The sequence below is a fragment of the Xiphophorus maculatus genome, chromosome 12, assembly GCF_002775205.1.
Source record: "Xiphophorus maculatus strain JP 163 A chromosome 12, X_maculatus-5.0-male, whole genome shotgun sequence".
Classification (NCBI taxonomy): Eukaryota; Metazoa; Chordata; class Actinopteri; order Cyprinodontiformes; family Poeciliidae; genus Xiphophorus; species Xiphophorus maculatus.
In genome coordinates this window covers 10722326-10739061 of record NC_036454.1, presented here as the reverse complement: position 1 = coordinate 10739061, position 16736 = coordinate 10722326, and the positions used below count along the sequence as shown (strand labels likewise).

The 16736-nt window shown below is 36.0% G+C and overlaps 4 protein-coding genes across 4 annotated transcripts; 3 read left to right on the top strand and 1 right to left on the bottom strand.

Moving 5' to 3' along the window:
• Window positions 1–721: 721 nt before the first annotated feature.
• ufd1 (ubiquitin recognition factor in ER associated degradation 1) lies at window positions 722–5112 on the top strand. Its single transcript, XM_005794850.3, has 12 exons — window positions 722–845; window positions 1057–1192; window positions 1835–1867; window positions 1962–2083; window positions 2427–2557; window positions 2642–2714; window positions 2798–2866; window positions 2953–3021; window positions 3089–3139; window positions 3230–3318; window positions 4278–4362; window positions 4518–5112. The coding sequence occupies exons 1-12, from the start codon at window positions 843–845 to the stop codon at window positions 4590–4592; spliced, it is 936 nt and encodes a 311-aa protein (XP_005794907.1). The 5' UTR covers window positions 722–842; the 3' UTR covers window positions 4593–5112.
• A 302-nt stretch (window positions 5113–5414) lies between these two features.
• c12h22orf39 (chromosome 12 C22orf39 homolog) lies at window positions 5415–7612 on the top strand. Its single transcript, XM_005794849.3, has 3 exons — window positions 5415–5504; window positions 6721–6888; window positions 6979–7612. The coding sequence occupies exons 1-3, from the start codon at window positions 5466–5468 to the stop codon at window positions 7108–7110; spliced, it is 339 nt and encodes a 112-aa protein (XP_005794906.1). The 5' UTR covers window positions 5415–5465; the 3' UTR covers window positions 7111–7612.
• Window positions 7613–7682: 70 nt separating this feature from the next.
• Window positions 7683–9538, bottom strand: mrpl40 (mitochondrial ribosomal protein L40). Its single transcript, XM_005794848.3, has 5 exons — window positions 9351–9538; window positions 9112–9195; window positions 8445–8600; window positions 8285–8366; window positions 7683–8157 (listed from the first exon to the last, which is right to left on the bottom strand). The coding sequence occupies exons 1-5, from the start codon at window positions 9410–9412 to the stop codon at window positions 7930–7932; spliced, it is 612 nt and encodes a 203-aa protein (XP_005794905.1). The 5' UTR covers window positions 9413–9538; the 3' UTR covers window positions 7683–7929.
• Window positions 9539–9758: 220 nt separating this feature from the next.
• On the top strand, window positions 9759–16679 carry acaa2 (acetyl-CoA acyltransferase 2). Its single transcript, XM_005794847.3, has 10 exons — window positions 9759–9899; window positions 11688–11854; window positions 11919–12047; window positions 13165–13281; window positions 13766–13913; window positions 14048–14223; window positions 15196–15325; window positions 15428–15498; window positions 15934–16088; window positions 16162–16679. Exons 1-10 carry the CDS (start codon window positions 9884–9886, stop codon window positions 16241–16243), a joined length of 1191 nt encoding a protein of 396 aa, XP_005794904.1. The 5' UTR covers window positions 9759–9883; the 3' UTR covers window positions 16244–16679.
• The last annotated feature ends 57 nt before the right edge of the window (window positions 16680–16736 follow it).

The window sequence follows — 16736 nt, the reverse complement described above, 5'->3', positions numbered from 1 at the left end:
AATCACTGTTCTGCACTAATCAGTCCAATTTCGCACAACTGCACTGTGGCACACTTGCTGTACATATATTTACATGTACATTCTGTTCTGCATTTTGAATCCTTGCAAGGACTGCTCTAAGCTGCTTTTTATATTGACAGCATGTCATATTTTATTCTTATTTATCTTGTCTACAATTGCTACTCAGTGGTGGATGTTGTGTGTTTTGTCTCTATGCTGCTGTAACTGCGAAATAATTTCCCTGCTGGGATGAATAAAGTAATCCTATTCTATTATCACATACTGAGATGATATGACATTTAATTTCCCTATGGGATACATACAATATTTTTAAATTGAATTGTTTGCAAAAATAATTTCTCTGTCCTGTTAGTTCTTCAACATGTACTTAATATTTTACAATTCGACTACATTTTCTCCACAAACCATTTATTTTTTTTTATTTTTACATTGTTTTAGGTCTGGAATATAGTGTTAAATTATTAAAATATACTTTGCTGGAAATAAGTGTTTACAAGAATAGCATTTAAGACCTGCTAATAAATATTATTTATCTTTATTTGCTTTTTCATATCTAATTAGGAACCAAACATTTGTCTTCTGCTAATATTTTAGCTTTCGAAAGCTGATTTTGAAGTAAACACCATTGTGAGGAGTGACACGTCACTGCTCATACCTACTCTGATTGGCTATTGGTAATTAAGACGTCATTTCCCCCTGTCATCTCGAACACTTCCAGGAGAAGAAGGAAGAAAACAAGAGGACGCAGAACCAACAAAAACAACCTGAAACGGTCACTTTAACTTAAACCTTTTTAACAAATAAGACCTAACGAAGTCACTATGGTAAGCAATGAGTTGCTACTGCTCTCCGTTGACGCTAAATATGTACGAAAAGTTGTAATTTTAGCAGTTGGGCTAACTAGCGGCTAACAGCAACACTGGCGCAGAGCAGAAAGATGCTCCGTCATCATGAAATCAAAGTCATTCCCCGATGTGAAACACCGAAAATTGTTTTATTTGTAAGTTGTTAACAGATCGTGTTTGAACTCCACAGTTTTCCTTCCATCATGTGTTCGACCACCCGATGGCCCGGGGCTTTCCGAACCGCTTCTCCACTCAGTACCGCTGCTACTCGGTGTCCATGCTGGCTGGACCCAACGACCGCTCCGATGTGGAGAAAGGAGGCAAAAGTGAGTGTCGTCAGAGTAGGATTTTAAAAAGTGCATCACTTTTATCAACGTGTTTCGCACAGAATTAGCAGAAATGCAGTGTATTGTATCATATAAGTTAGTTCGCGGTTCAAACTCGTATTCAAAGTTCTTTACAGAAAAGAAATACACGAATAGCAACAAGTATATTTAAATTTTAATGCTTCATAATCTGAGCTAGCAAGATTTATAGAAATAAAAAGGTCCAAGAAAAGAGTCTTGAGGAAATTTTGAATCTGTTCTCTGCGTTAATGACTCTGAAGGGTCACAGTGTAGATTAACAGTTAAATAACTGTTTTGTAAATTACAATATGTAATCTGTAATTACATATTGTAATCTACAAATCAGTAGATTACTGTTTACTTTAATGGGACCTGAAATTCTAAATATAGATAGATAGATAGATAGATAGATAGATAGATAGATAGATAGATAGATAGATAGATAGATAGATAGATAGACTTATATATTATGATTCAACATCAAGATTATATTTACAAACTAAAAGAAATTCTCAAATCCTAATCAGAATTTTTTGTCATACAGTCATGTTTTTTAAAATACAATTTAAAGAGATTATTTTTTTCTTTTTTTTTACAATTTCTCCCCTTTTTTCCCTATAGTAATTATGCCACCTTCTGCGCTTGATCAGCTCAGTAAGTCCAAGTCAAGCCAAGCACTTCTTTTTTCCTCCATTTTGTTTCATGATCCTCCATGTTTCTCATTTTTCTTATGTTTTTATGTGAACAGGCAGGCTTAACATCACCTATCCAATGCTGTTCAAACTCACCAACAAGAACTCAGACAGGATGACCCACTGTGGAGTTCTGGAGTTTGTGGCAGATGAAGGAATCTGTTACCTTCCACACTGGGTGAGGAGGAAATCAAATGGCACACTGAGTGGTCTACTCTTACAAGCTGTCGTGTTTTATCATATTGTTTCTTTTGTGGGAATGTGCATGAATTTTTTGTGCTAGTTCATGAATGAATATTTCTTCTGTGTAAGTAAAAGCAACTTGTAGCAAGTACAACAGTAAATCAAAGGATCCTAGAAATATTCATTTAATCCCAGATCACAGATTAATTTTTTTTATTGTTTGAACTTCTAACAACAACAAAACAAAAATTGTAAATATACTGTTAACTCTGTAAAGTAGTTAACAGTACTTTAAATATGTATCTGACATCTAAATATGTATCTGTCTTTGATTGCAGATGATGCAGAATCTTCTCCTGGAAGAAGGCGGTCTAGTTCAAGTGGAAAGTGTCAACCTTATGGTGGCCACATATTCAAAGTTTCAGCCACAGAGTCCTGACTTCCTAGACATAACAAACCCCAAAGCAGTGTAGGAAATCGGTCCATTCTGTTGCTTTTTTCATTTATTTTTTTTTTGCTGAGCAGTTTATAAAAGTTGTCCTTATATTTTCAGTCTGGAGAACGCTCTGAGAAACTTTGCCTGCTTGACGACTGGTGATGTCATAGCCATAAACTACAATGAAAAGGTAAAGATGTTTAATACAAAACAATAGGTATTACTTTCCATTATTGAGTTGCATATCATGCGTTTAAAACTGTTTGCTTTCAGATCTACGAGCTGCGGGTTATGGAAACCAAACCCGACAAAGCTGTATCCATCATCGAATGTGACATGAATGTAAGACTCTTACCATTAGCTCAGGCAGTAGATAAGTAATGTTATTATGTTCATTGTTTCACTCATGTCATCACTGTACACTTCAGGTGGATTTTGATGCTCCTTTGGGTTACAAAGAGCCTGAGCGACGGACTCAGAACCACGATGAACCGACAGTAAGACCCAGAAAGTGTCTGGATGTTTTATGTTCTGAGCAACGAGATAAAACTTGTTTCTTTTCAGGAGGAAGAAGGAGACGCCAGTAGTTATGCTGACATGGACACAGGATTCAGAGTGAGATCCTATTGCTGTTAGACTGAGACAAACAAAATGTCAGTGAAGGTGTTGAAATTATGTGAGTCATCGTTTGTGATGTCTTGCCAGGCTTTCACTGGCTCTGGAAATCGCCTAGATGGGAAAACAAAGGGAATTGAACCCAGTCCTGCTCCTCTAACTGCGAACGACATCAAAAGGTGAAAACATGCACACATTAATAAACAAATCCACAGCATTATGGCGTTTTTGCTCACTGTAAAAAAATAATTAAAGAACTTGAGAAAAGACCAATAAACACATATTACAGACACCCAAATACTTTTGTTTCACAAAACTAGTTTTCTCAATCTCACTGAATGAAGAAAAGCATCCAGAAAGTCAAGTTTGTACTGCAAAATCACAAAATCTTGCCAAGTATTTTTGGTCTAGTTTATAGAGCAAATATCATAGCATCTTAGCACACTTGAAATAAGACAAATTAACTTAAATGTAACTTTTCAGCAAGATATACAGTAGAAGCTTGTTTTAAGTAAATAATTCCTTAATATTGATGAAAAAGTACTGGCTCCATTGGCAAATAAATGAACTTATAACATGGGGTAAAAGTCTTATTTTAAATGAAATATTCTTCCAATGGAACAAGTACTTTTTATGAAATTATTTACTTAAAACAAGTCTCTGTATCTTGCTAAAAAGTTACTTCTATGTTATTTTTGTCTTATTTCAGTCTATCTAGTGCAAAGATATTTGCACTAGAAACTAGACCAAAAATACTTGGTAAGATCTTGTGTTTTTGCAGTGTAAGTGTTTCCACTTAATCTTACAAAGTATGGGAGTAGATTCCAGATTTGGATACGTATGATTTAATAAAATAGAGTGCAGAAAAAACATCTGAGTTTTCAAATTAATTTCTCTTTTTCATAAAGGTTTTTTTTTAAATGGCAGAAACAAGGACATTTCACCCTGTTGCCCAATGTCAGACACATTAGTCTCAACAGTGCAAGGTTTAGTGTTACATCGATACTTTGGGCCAAACTGTAGCACGGATGGATGCACTTTAACCTTTGTTTTGGACAGTTTACTGTAAAAAATCTCAGAAACTCTACTATGCAGTTTGGAAATCACTGAAAGCCTAATATACAATGTTTTATCACAGAGGTATTCCAAACTATGACTTTAAAGTTGGCCGGATCACCTTCATCAGAAACTCCAGGCCTCAGCCCAGGAGAAACGTAGAAGACGTGAGTAAATACGTTTTATAAAGTGTTTAATTACTTAACCAACACAGTTTTTTAGTGTTATACACTGAACATAGAGTTTTAATTCAGCAGAATAAGGCATTGAAGTGGTTTTGGTTTCATTAACGCTCTCTAAATATTTGTTTTCCTTCTCGCAGGATGACGCCATGAACAGATTTATTGCTTTTTCTGGACAAGGACAGTCATTGCGGAAGAAGGGCAGAAAGCCTTGAATTACTTGAAATGGATATTCGGCTTATGTGACCCCATCAACAGCAAAGTAAAAAAAAAAAACACTGATCTGAAGAAACACTCGCCTTTTTGTGTGTTATATCTGAACTCAATCATATTTCAAAAATGAACTCTGATGGTAAGACTTTTGCTCAAATGTGCTGCATTGGTTCTCAGTTATAATTTGTATTCACAGGGCCATTGAATTGAGCCAGCCTCAATAGATAACATCAACATAATAAATAGCTTCAGGATTATTACTGGAATTTTCTATAAGTTATAAGTTATTTTCTTTCTGACTACCTTTTCCCAGAATTATTTTTTGACCAAATATTCCACCTAAAGTATACAGTTTCCAGAATCCCCATTGTAGTTCAAACAATGGGACCAATAACTTTATTTTAAATTTTCATAAGAACTATTTTATGTTTGAATTGTTTTGTTTTTTTCCCTCAGTTATAGTTTGCTTACATTCTTTCCTGGTTTATTTATAGACAAATAAAGGATTGTTTTGACATTGTCTTCAATTGTTTTTGTTGTCAGTTATGTATAAATAAAATAATGTGGCAACTTTACCTCAATTACACACATTTATTAACAAAAAATATCTGGTTTGAAGTTATGATGGAGTGTAACATTGTGGATAAAATCACAAGTGTAGAAGACAGATTGGAAAACATGAGCATATAAAAAATAAAACAGCAAAAACTGGTTGAAATTTGGGTTATTTAATGTAAACTATACATTATTCGAAAACTTAAACTTTAGTTGATCCAGCGTCTGGAAGAGTTGGGTATATTCAAAGTAAAAGCTGCGAACACTGCGGTGGTGCTTTGTTTTGAAAAGCATGTAACCGGAAACAGTTGTAATACTAAATGCTAACTATGGAGCAGCTTGCAGAAAGAGCGTGGAGGGTAAATTATCCCTAAAACGTGTTCATAATCGTGCCATTCATAATAACGTATGTTTGTTTAATTTGTTTAGTCATTGGTTTTGCTGATCTGAGGCCTAACCTTGGTGAATAAATTAGCAAGGTGATTAGCTTTCGATGCTAAGTAAAGTCTCCGTAACCCTGACCACTAGTAACCGTGTGGAATATCAAGAATGGACGCGATACGTTTTTTAGATCTAGAAATCAACATATACATTTACTAGGAAGCCTATCATTGTTTTATTAAATTTTTATTTCTTTTTTTTTAAAAAATAGACGCTTGATAGTTTCTAAAAACAAAAACTACCGTGTAGCTCCAATGACGATCACAAGGGGGTGCTGTTTTCCCCGTTTTAATTTGAATGCGTTCAAGAAATAAACGGCCAATCCAAGTTTGAAAGCTGTAATGATGTCTTGTATTTGTGTACAAGATACTGTTTTTGGACACAGTTTTGCTTAAAAAATAAATGTCAGGTCTTAACGTTATTCTTGTCTACAGTAATGGGAAATAACATTAATAAAATAAATACAAATATCAGCACATTCATTATAAAAATAAGTTCACCATGTTTCAATAATTTGTGGAACCCCCTTTAGGAGCAATAATATGAATTAGTCATTAAAGAAAGATCAACCCTATCAGATTGGATTCAGATCCAGAGTATTCCGTACTTGGTCTGTGGTCTTGCAATACCTCAGCTTTTTAATGTAAATTTTTGTTTTTCTGTTGTAGATTTGCAGATGTTTCTGGGATTATTGTCCTGTTGCATGATCTGACTTTGACCAGTTTGAACTGTTGAACAGATGGCATCAAAACTAACTCCACAATAGTTAAATAAACAAGAGTTTATGGTTGGCCCAGGCCATCATCCTTCCCCTACCATGCTTGGTATGAGGAAAATGTGCTTAAATCACCAAACCTCTTTATTTGTCTCATCTGTCCAAAACGCAGCGTTAAAGAGGTTTTGACTCTTTCAACTTGTCTAAAACATGGTGACATGTATTTTAGAGAAAAGAGAACTTCAACATTTAACACACAAGCTAAGAAATCTGAAAAGGAGATTTATTTTTTCAATTTTCAGTGGATTTGAGCCCCGTTTTCAGTCGTACCTTTCTCTCCTCTTTGGCGCTCCTTATTAAACATACAACTACCAGGACAATCCAAGCTAATTGCTTTATTTGTACCTGTGTTCCTGCAGCCACCTCGAGCCTGTGAAGATTACTTGAGTGAGTTCAGGCACTGCAAAAGTTTCAGGAATCGTTTTCACCATTACTACACCTACGGCACCGCCCCGTCCTGCCAGCAGTGGAAAGCAGACTACCATAACTGCAGTGAATGGGAACGTCACAAACTCACAGAAGCTAAGGTGCAACTCCAGGAAATCATATTCTGAAAAGGATGTAAATTTGTGCTTTTCTAGTTTCATAAAACTGTACCTTTGTTTTTTATATTATAGGACGCGTTACAGAAAAGTGAAAGGAGACGATTGGAAGAGCAGAAAAACTTCACCCCAGTGTGGAAACTGAGGCAGGCGCCTCCTGGTGACTGGCACAGGCCTCTGGACCAGGAAACCCAGCAAGACTCCTGATCTGAAGAGCCGCCTGCCGCTGCTCTATGAATCAATAATGTAGTTCACTTCATGGACAATCCACTGACACTTGCTGTCTCTAAACTGATTCCTAAACTGTTAAAAAATTAATCTTTGGACTCAAAGGAGGGACTAATCGAAATGAAACTTCATGTAGTACCCATAATTTAAGAACATATTTAAATTGCAAGAGCTGTGTTGTGCTTTGTTTATTTAAGAGTAAACTTTAAAGCTTTAATTAAAATGTACAAAATGAAATCAGTTTAGTGTTCACTGCTTCTATAATGCAAGTTTTGTTGTCAACGTTAAGCTACTGTTAATTTTGTTTCCTGCTTTATTTCATGAAGAAGTCCAAGAAAAAAATCTTTTAAAATAAAATCCCATAAACTTTAAACAAACTTTACCCAAACTAAAGCTGGATCAGAGGTCATCATAGTAGAGATGCATATTTTGAAAGGTCGTTTACACTCCAAACTAGCTGTACTGTGGGGTGTAGCGTCATTGTTTTTCCCTCATTACATATAGATTCAACACATATCAGAGTTCTTATTTAAAAACTGAAACAATCAGTGCTTTGATTTAACAAAGAAGCTTTTATTTTCAATATTGTTGTGGAGGTTTGAATAAAAAAAACAACTTAAGAGTAATTATGATGACAGTAATTGTGATGAGTAAGAATAGCTTCTAGTCAAATCAGCAAAGAAACAATGTGGTAAGTTTCCATCAAGCCAGATTTTACAGACTGATAAAAAGCAGCATCCCAGCCCAATCAATTCTGTTCACACAGTAAAAAAAGGAAGAAGCGCCGCCCACAGACTTTCATTGTGTGTACACTCTAGTAATGTCATTATACTTCCCATCTGGAGCGTCATAATTGGGGATTGGAGGCGTGTAGGCAGGGCCTTCACGAGTGAATGGAAGCAGAAGTGGATCTGGCTTCAGCGCTGCCAGGTAAAGCTCCTCAGACTCCATTTTTAGCTCCTCTAGCGCCTCCCTCTGGGCCTCCAGAGCGAGTTCGATGGCCTCTACTTCAGCCATGTGCTGCTTCTGAAAATACAGAAACAAATGTGTCTCATCTCTAGCTGTATATGATGGAAACAAGAGGCTCTTAAAAGTCAAAAGTAATCTTAATTTTAGAGGTTTAGGAATAAAATGGTGTAAGATGAATAATAACCTGTTTGTATCGACTCCACTCTTTCAGAAGAAGCGCGCGACTCTCACTTTCTTCAAATGACAGCGTTGGAGGAATGCGCTCTCTTTTTTATGAAATAAAGAAAAAAATGATTTAAAACTTAAAAAGGGACTTTTTTGTGGAGCTTTGATCTGAGCTGTACCTCGTTTCGTCCAAACATTTAGTGGGAGTGATGAAGTCCTCTATGGGGATAAACTCAGGCGGAACCCTCTCCAGCTTCTTCAGCTTCTTCTTCAGTCTCTCCCTCACCATGATCTCCCTCCGCGGATCCGCCTTCTTCTTCTTCTTCGGCTCCGCTCTAATGTAACATAAACCACATCTCTGCATGAGCATTCTTATTTCACCACATGTGCATGTTAAAATAGCAGAAAATTATATTTTATTATTTTTAATATTTTATTGTTGAACAGGTGAAATGTCTGGATTCTTAAGGCATCTAACTGAGAAGAACTTGTTCCATGATTACTAATCACATGATGGATTTAAACAAATTTTGCTATCTTGCTGAAAAGTGACTTATAAGTTCATTTTGTCTTGTTCCAATGGTATTAAGATATTTGCACTACAAACTAGACAAAAACACCTAATACTTTGTTGTTGTTTTCTTGCAGCACAACATGCTGAAATAGAAAGAAAAATCACATTTATTTATTTTTAACAAGTTAAATAAAGTAATGAAATATTTACATTGTTCAATGGAGAGTGGTATATTTCAGACAGTTTAATGAATGCAGCGTAGATGAAGTGAAAACCTCCAAATCTTTTTTTTTTTTTCGTTTTTAAATCAAATAGTGGTAACTATTTCATACCTGAGTGGTGCAGATGTCTTAAGCGTGGCCACAGGAGAAAACCAGGGACTCTGCACAGCAGGGTTACATTCTCCCAAAAACAAGCTGAAAAATTACACAAGAAAACCGCAACACATGTTAAAGCACGACACGACCAAAACGTTGACAGCATATTTTCAGTACTAATTCACTTCAATTCCTCTTTATTTATTGATTCGGACACACACGGATCACATCATCCTTCATCTACAAACGCTTACCGTGACGCGGCGGCTTGTCGTGATAAAACCCCGCCGATGCATCGTGAAACGACCAAAGACATGTCTCCACTGGATGCCGCTTCAATTTACACTGCCGATTTCAAAAAGAACCATAAACAAAACCTTCACATGTCGCCTCACTTGTGTCCCCTTACAGAACACAGCAGGGACAAGGCGCAGAGAGATGACGTATTAAGAAAAGTGAGTTTACTATTTTACTTCCGCATTTTCGAACGTTTTTAAATAGCAGAAAATACATAAAACGTATAAATTAGAAGATATTTTTAGGTTTAATTACAATAATCAAGTTATATAGTTATTTTTAGCAATCCATAATTTTTTTTGTAAAATTTTGAAGTAAATTTTGTGTCGAATCTAGCAGTGGAGGTAAAACACGAAGCGAAGGCATTATTTGGGGTAAAGGTCGCAGTGGACGCTTCTTTATATACCCACCGTGGGCAGATCAGGAGACAGAGAGAGAAATCCAGCTTAAAAATTTAAACTGTCAAACTGATCATTGTTGAACCAACATCATGGCGCTCATCAGAGGTAAACTGATATTTCTGTTCAGCATTTAGACTAAAATAAAACGCACGTAGGTTCGTTTGTGGTCCATGTTTCTCCGTGTTAAATGTCGCATTTTCTTACTTTTTGTGCACTAGAGAATATAATTAGTGAAATTATGAAAATGGAGCTTTGGAAAGTAGAACTTTTTATGTCAATGTTTACATGCAAGTGCAGCCGAAAACCTTGCATGAACTCCACGTCATTTAAAGTAGGTTAAAGGTGAGTGGTATCATGGAGCTTTCTTTATTATGACAATATTTACTAGTTATGAGAATATTGTTATTGTTATGACAATATTTACTAGTTTTTATTTTTTAAAGAGAAGCTTTATAACCTTAGTCAACATAACATTTCGAGAAACTTAGTTTGTTTATGCTTAGGCTAATAGAAATTATGCTTACGTGTGGTTTTAGCTACTTCTTTATCTCCCTTCTTTGATTGAAAGGTAGATTATTTTTTGTTTTTTGTTTTTACTATACAACAACAGTATACAAAAAAAGGGAAAAAATAGAACTATGTAACTGTAATTATATCAGCTTTTAGGAAGAAAAAAAATCTACTTTTAGGAGTATTCTCACCAAATTTTGAGCTCCTGTGACTTTTTAACTAACTTCTCAAAACAGTACAAGGTGTATAAATAGAGGAACGATACTACAATCAGCAATGTATTGCTGTATTGTTTATATAAAATCTGTTTTTTGCAGATGATAGTTGGGTTTTTTTTTACTTCTAGATGTAATATGTATTGTTTGTTTTGGCTTCTCACAAATGCAGTGTGGTTCATTACAAACCAGGGACACTTTTTGTATAAAACTGGGTAACATGGAGTGAAAGCAGCTTTTGCAAGCTGGGATTTTTCTATAAATGTTTAATAGAAGTGAAGCTCAAATCCTGACATGAATTCAGCATCATTGTAATCTAACTTAAAGGTTACAAGATGAGTCTAGTTGGTTAATAACCATGTTAATCTTATGGCTATATTTGCTAATATGGGTTTTTATAAAATATTGTTTTTATAATCCCAGTCAAAAAACATTGCCATTGATTCAGGTCACTTACGCATAACAGTAATTCCTTATTCTTATGCTACTTCAAGTCATACATAGATTTGGATTGTGACATTTTTAATAAAACATATTGAACTATGTTGAATGGCTAAATAAATAATGGACTTGGTCTTGCTTTGGGCTTCGAGGCTATTTTTAGACAGAATGTTCTACATTACGATACAGCAAACAAACGTCACAGATGAGAGTCGCTCGTCATTTTAATGTTTATCAAAGGAAACAGAATGCCCAGTCCAGGTCAAGGCATCGTGTTTGATGCCACGTATCACAGGTCACACATTGATTCATGAGTTAGAAACGGAAAAATACTTGTCTTCATTATAAGTGGATTTTGCTGTTATTCAGAAACGAATATAACATAATTTTAAGTCATGATTACATAGTTGCATAATGTAAGACTAAATGAGGAAAATGCATGGTGGATGGGGAACTTTACAAGTTATACCAGAATTATATCTGTTTTTAAATTTTAGATTGTAAAATGGTTTATGCCAAGATAAATTTGAGCTAATATTTATGTTAAACATAATTCCAAAACACATTCCAATAAAACCAGAATATCAGGGAGTTATTTTGTCTTGTTAAACAAAACCAATATTTAAGTAGATAAATAAAGCGCCAGTCATCAACGTGATGTTAATAATCAAGGATTGTTTTTGTGTGCTGACATCTGGACTAAGGTTCTTCTTCTGTTATTTTCTAGGTGTTTTCATCGTAGCAGCCAAGCGCACTCCGTTCGGTACGTATGGTGGAGTACTGAAGGATCACAGCGCCACAGATCTGGCGGAGCACGCCGCCAAAGCGGCCCTCGCCGCCGGCGCCGTCGCTCCAGAACTCATAAACAGCATCATCATGGGAAATGTCATGCAGGTACGTCGGCTGCCACTCATGAGGGTTTTGTGTTCTCATAACGTAACGTTATGTGTTTCCTCAGAGTTCGGCCGATGCTCCGTATATCGCTCGTCATGTCGGTCTGAGGTGTGGCGTTCCCATCCCAGCTCCTGCGCTCACTGTGAACAGGCTGTGTGGCTCTGGTTTCCAGTCCATCATCAATGGTGCTCATGTAAGCAAGACACCACAACAAAACATCGACCTGCTTACTCTCCTTCTAACACTAAACCACTCAGCTGTTTGTCTCCTTTACGTCACTTATTTTCTAAATTATATTCACAGTTCGGACAGGTGCTTGAAATCCTTGAAAGTGCTTGAATTTTGTTTAGATGTTTGATTTCTGTATAAATCCTTAAAAGTGTTTGACAGTCAAACTGCACAATTTGGTAATAAACTTCAATCTAACGTTTGAATAAAAGCCTAAATTTGGAAAGCGAAATTTAATGATAATAAGAAGAAACAGACACATATTTTCTCGCTGTCGGAAGTTAAATCAGAATAAAATTCTCTTGTTTCACATTTGTTATTATTACCAAAATTATTTCTATTTGCTAGAAGGCTTCGCAATAACATTGTGTAGATATTTTTTGTAACTTTATTTGTATGTTGTGTTTAAGCATTTCATTTTAATTTAATTTACATTAACAAGATTTGTTTGAATTTTTTCATAGTAATTCATATTTATTATTCCTAATGACTCACTGAGTTACTGATCCATATAACTGAAATAATAACTTATATGTTTTACGTTAAACATTATTAACTTTTTTTTTTTGGTTGTTGTTGTTAGATTAGTGTTTTGTTCTCAGACCAGTCAGGTGTAGAGTGTGTATGACTGACATTGGAAAACATAAAATGTTGTTACATTTTAGTGTAAAATACCAACACAACACGTTATTGATAACAGTAAAATGAATATTATTTAATAGTGATTTAAGACTGTATTTTTTTAGTTAATTTGTATTGGTTTTATCTCTAAAGTGCAGTGCTAAAAAAGTTTGAAAATGTACCTTAAAAATTTCTGAAAAGTGTTTGAATTTCACCATGTGAAAAGTTTACAGACTCCGCACATTTATGAAAGGGACTAAATAACCAGAAATTTTAATTTTGAGCGAATTAAGGCATTTCCTCAAATGATATGTGTTTGTTTAAAAGGCAGCGGGTTTATCTCTACAAACATCCTTCACTCTTAGAATTTCAAAATTTTCCACACGTTTAACCCAAAGTTTCTTGGGCTTCTGTTTGTAGCTTCATAATAAAATCTTTTTTATAATTTTGTGTGTTTGCAGGAGATTTGTCTCAGGGAGTCAGAGGTGGTGCTGTGCGGCGGTTCGGAGAGTATGAGCCAAGCCCCTTACGCCGTCCGTAACATCCGCTTCGGAACAAAGTTTGGGTTTGATCTTAAGGTTATTGTTTTTTTCATATGTACTTAACAAACCTTGTAAGTTTAGTTTTGTCCTATTGCACTAGAAGCTAAACCAAAAATATTTGGTAAGAGTTTGTGTTTTCTGCAGAAATCAGCCTTAACTTTATGTGATAATTTTTCAGAAAGTCTCACATTACTAGTTAGAAGTTTCCATAATCTTTATGATAGAAGCTAAATATAGACTACAATAAAAAAGCTTGATTTCGTTCCAATAATTGCCCCTCTGGTGATTTAGCTTTTTTAATCCATTTCCTAACTTTTGGTTTTTTTCTCCACTGGATAATTTAATTAAAAAATTGGAATAGTTCTTAAATATCTAGTGCAGCCTTATGACTCTACTATAAAATGTTGGTTTGTTTTGAGATCTTTTTCAAAGCTTTCCAGATAAACTTGATAAAAGCACCAGCAGCTGTTTTGATGTGCAGAAACAATCTGTTCACTGGTCTGTGCTCCCCTGCTGACAGCTGGAGGACACTCTGTGGGCGGGTCTCACTGACCTCCACATCAAGACCCCGATGGGCATCACTGCAGAAAACCTGGCAGAGAAATACCAGATAACACGAGAGGACTGTGACAACTACGCGTACCAGACACAACAGAGGTGGAAGGCAGGTAAGCAGGCAGATGTCATCCTTAAATATAGCTCTTTTCAGAGCTATATTTACTTTTCTGTATTTTTCCAGTTATAGAGACGTCTTACGTTGGGCGTATTTTAAATATTTAACCTGTAAATTCTCCTCTTATAGCTCATGAGGGGGGTCACTTCACAGCTGAAATTGCTCCGGTTGAGGTGAAGGCGAAGAAGGGGAAAGCGTCCATGACTCATGATGAACACCCTCGACCTCAAACCACGCTGGAGCAGATGGCCAAGCTGCCTACTGTCTTCAAGAAGGGAGGAACCGTCACCGCCGCCAACGCTTCAGTGAGACACTCTATTTTATTTAACATATAAACTGAGAAGATCTACTTGGTTTTGTGTTTTTATTTAAATAAAAGTCTTGTTAAGCTTTGTTGTTGACTTGTCTAGCACCTTCAGCCGTTGAGGCTTTACTTTATTTTGACTTTATTCAGAAAAGGACTGGATAGATAAGAAGAGAAAATTTCAGAACAGTTAAAGATTGAGATAAAAAATACTCAGTAAAATATACAAACCACCATAATCCAGCAACATCATCACATAAACGTGTGTTATCTTATGTAACTGTCAGACCCACAACAACAAACGTCTGTTTTAAAGGGGACCTATTTTGCAAAATTCACATTTTGCATGTTTTTAGATTTTTATTTGGGTTTCAACTGCTTCAAAAAACAAAGTACTTAAAAGAAACACCCAGCCGTTTTTGGCAATAAGTTAAATATTTTTTGGTGTCTGGAAAATTACCAGTTTCAAAAACCTCCTGACATTCACCGGATACTTCGCTGTTACCTAGCAACCCCAGTGAAGCGCATCCCGTCACCTAGCAACCCAAACTGAGCCCCAGGACGTTTGGTCAGCTGGTTTTACCGCTGTATTGACTGTACAATGGCTGCTGGAAAAAGCAAGTGTTTTGTTGTTGACTTATCAACCAGAAACCATTTGCTGCATCATTGTTGTTGGTTGTGCAGGAGGCTCTACTAATCCTTTTCAAAGATGCATGGTTGTATAATTTTATATCCGCAGCCATTTTCAAGTGTGAATGTAAATGTTGAGTTGGGGGTGTGGCCAGCAGCAGCTTATTCAAATTTTAAGAGTCTCTCAAACATCTCATTCTGTGCAGACTAAGATCTCAGTATCTAAGAATGATTTTGTGCAAAATAAAAATGTACCAAACATGTCTTGTATTGCCCAGAGACTTATCCTAACCCATTCAATGAAGCAGATCATGTCTAAGCCGAGTCTCTTGTTGGTCTGCAGGGAGTCTCTGATGGAGCTGCTGCTCTGGTGATCTCCAGTGAGGAAGCTCTGAAGGAACATAAACTCACTCCTCTGGCCAGAATCGTGTCCTATCACGTGTCCGGCTGTGACCCGAGCATCATGGGGATTGGTGAGGGATAGCAGGGATATGATTTAAATCAGTTTACATTAATAAAAATAATTGGTGAATTAATTCCAGTTTTTAAAACTAAATTTTGTGTTTTCACGTTAGGTCCAGTCCCGGCCATCACAGAAGCTCTTAAAAAGGCCGGCCTGTCTGTCAAGGACATGGATCTTGTTGAGGTTTGTCACAAAGAATAAAGACGCCATTTTGACTTTATCCTTTAACTTTATACACACAGTGAATACTTAGGGTATTTAGGATGTAAAAATATGACTAACGCAACATCTGAAAATAACCCAATTGTTTTATTCATCAGTGTCACGTGGTTTTAGATAAATGCTGTAAAATCAAATTATTGGATGTTTCTCAATTATTCAAAGTTTCTGGATGATGTATCCAAAAGGGTAGTAACTAGTTAGTTATTATTATTATTATTATTTCCAATTTATTTAGCATGAAATAATGCCACTGCAATGAATGATTTATGTATTTATTTTGTTTTTTTGCACGTTTACTAAGAGTATGAATAAATGTGGCTGGCTCTACATGAAGAAGTTTAAAGAGAAATTTTGCCTTTTGATGAACTTCTTGTTTGTTTCTCTTCCTCCGTTTAGGTGAATGAAGCTTTTGCTCCTCAGTATCTTTCCGTTGCCAAGGCTCTTGGGCTTGACCCAGAAAAATCGAACGTCAACGGCGGGGCTATCGCCATCGGTCATCCTCTCGGTGCCTCTGGAGCGCGCATCACTGCTCACCTGGTGCACGAGCTCAGGTAGACAAGTCATTAACTATAGCCTTAAAAAAAAAAAAAGATTATTTCTCATAACAAGCTTTGTTTCAAACAGGCGAAGAGGAGGAAAGTACGCCGTCGGCTCTGCTTGTATCGGTGGTGGTCAGGGCATCGCCATCATCCTGGAAAAGTGCTAACAGACGAAGAAGGTTCTACAGGATTCCTGTGAAATAAATGCCTAACAGAAACACTCTTCACTTGCATGAGATCAAATCTAGTTGGTGCACAGTGAAAGGCATCTTTAATGACCAAGAACAACAGCTAATTTAACTTTTTTCTCATTCTCTGCCAATTGATTTTTGCAGCATATGTTTGAGTTTGCCTTAAGAGATCAGTGAAAGTAAACAAATTACTGTAAACTGCTTCTAGAGGTTTAGGAGCCCATTTGTGCCTAAAGACGGATTTGATTCTTAGTCATGCTAACATGTGCAGCTCGGTATTGCAATAAAGTGTTTGCCTTTAAATGCCCTCCATCACTTCCATTTGCGGATTTAGTGTTTTATCAGCTGAGGTGACTACATTTTTGTACTTCTCTGTCAAAGAATTCCAAATAAAATTGTTCAAAAAAGTTTAGCTGTTTTGTACATTTTATTATCACTTGTTTTTCTTTCTCGTTTGTTGTAAATGTGC

What these genes read in the sequence shown, in the direction of transcription:
- ufd1 (XM_005794850.3), top strand. An exon ending in TCATCGAATGTGACATGAAT is followed by an intron (nt 2,867 to 2,952) that starts GTAAGACTCTTA and finishes TGTACACTTCAG; the next exon opens with GTGGATTTTGATGCTCCTTT. An exon ending in ACTGCGAACGACATCAAAAG is followed by an intron (nt 3,319 to 4,277) that starts GTGAAAACATGC and finishes GTTTTATCACAG; the next exon opens with AGGTATTCCAAACTATGACT.
- c12h22orf39 (XM_005794849.3), top strand. Translation starts at nt 5,466, where the DNA reads ATGCTAACTATGGAGCAGCTTGCAGAAAGAGCGTGGAGG. An exon ending in TTGCAGAAAGAGCGTGGAGG is followed by an intron (nt 5,505 to 6,720) that starts GTAAATTATCCC and finishes GTGTTCCTGCAG; the next exon opens with CCACCTCGAGCCTGTGAAGA. An exon ending in ACAAACTCACAGAAGCTAAG is followed by an intron (nt 6,889 to 6,978) that starts GTGCAACTCCAG and finishes TTTATATTATAG; the next exon opens with GACGCGTTACAGAAAAGTGA.
- mrpl40 (XM_005794848.3), bottom strand. Translation starts at nt 9,412, where the DNA reads ATGTCTTTGGTCGTTTCACGATGCATCGGCGGGGTTTTATCACGACAA. An exon ending in CGACAAGCCGCCGCGTCACG is followed by an intron (nt 9,196 to 9,350) that starts GTAAGCGTTTGT and finishes GTAATTTTTCAG; the next exon opens with CTTGTTTTTGGGAGAATGTA. An exon ending in AGTGGAGTCGATACAAACAG is followed by an intron (nt 8,158 to 8,284) that starts GTTATTATTCAT and finishes CTGTATTTTCAG; the next exon opens with AAGCAGCACATGGCTGAAGT.
- acaa2 (XM_005794847.3), top strand. An exon ending in TCATGGGAAATGTCATGCAG is followed by an intron (nt 11,855 to 11,918) that starts GTACGTCGGCTG and finishes GTGTTTCCTCAG; the next exon opens with AGTTCGGCCGATGCTCCGTA. An exon ending in CACCTGGTGCACGAGCTCAG is followed by an intron (nt 16,089 to 16,161) that starts GTAGACAAGTCA and finishes TGTTTCAAACAG; the next exon opens with GCGAAGAGGAGGAAAGTACG.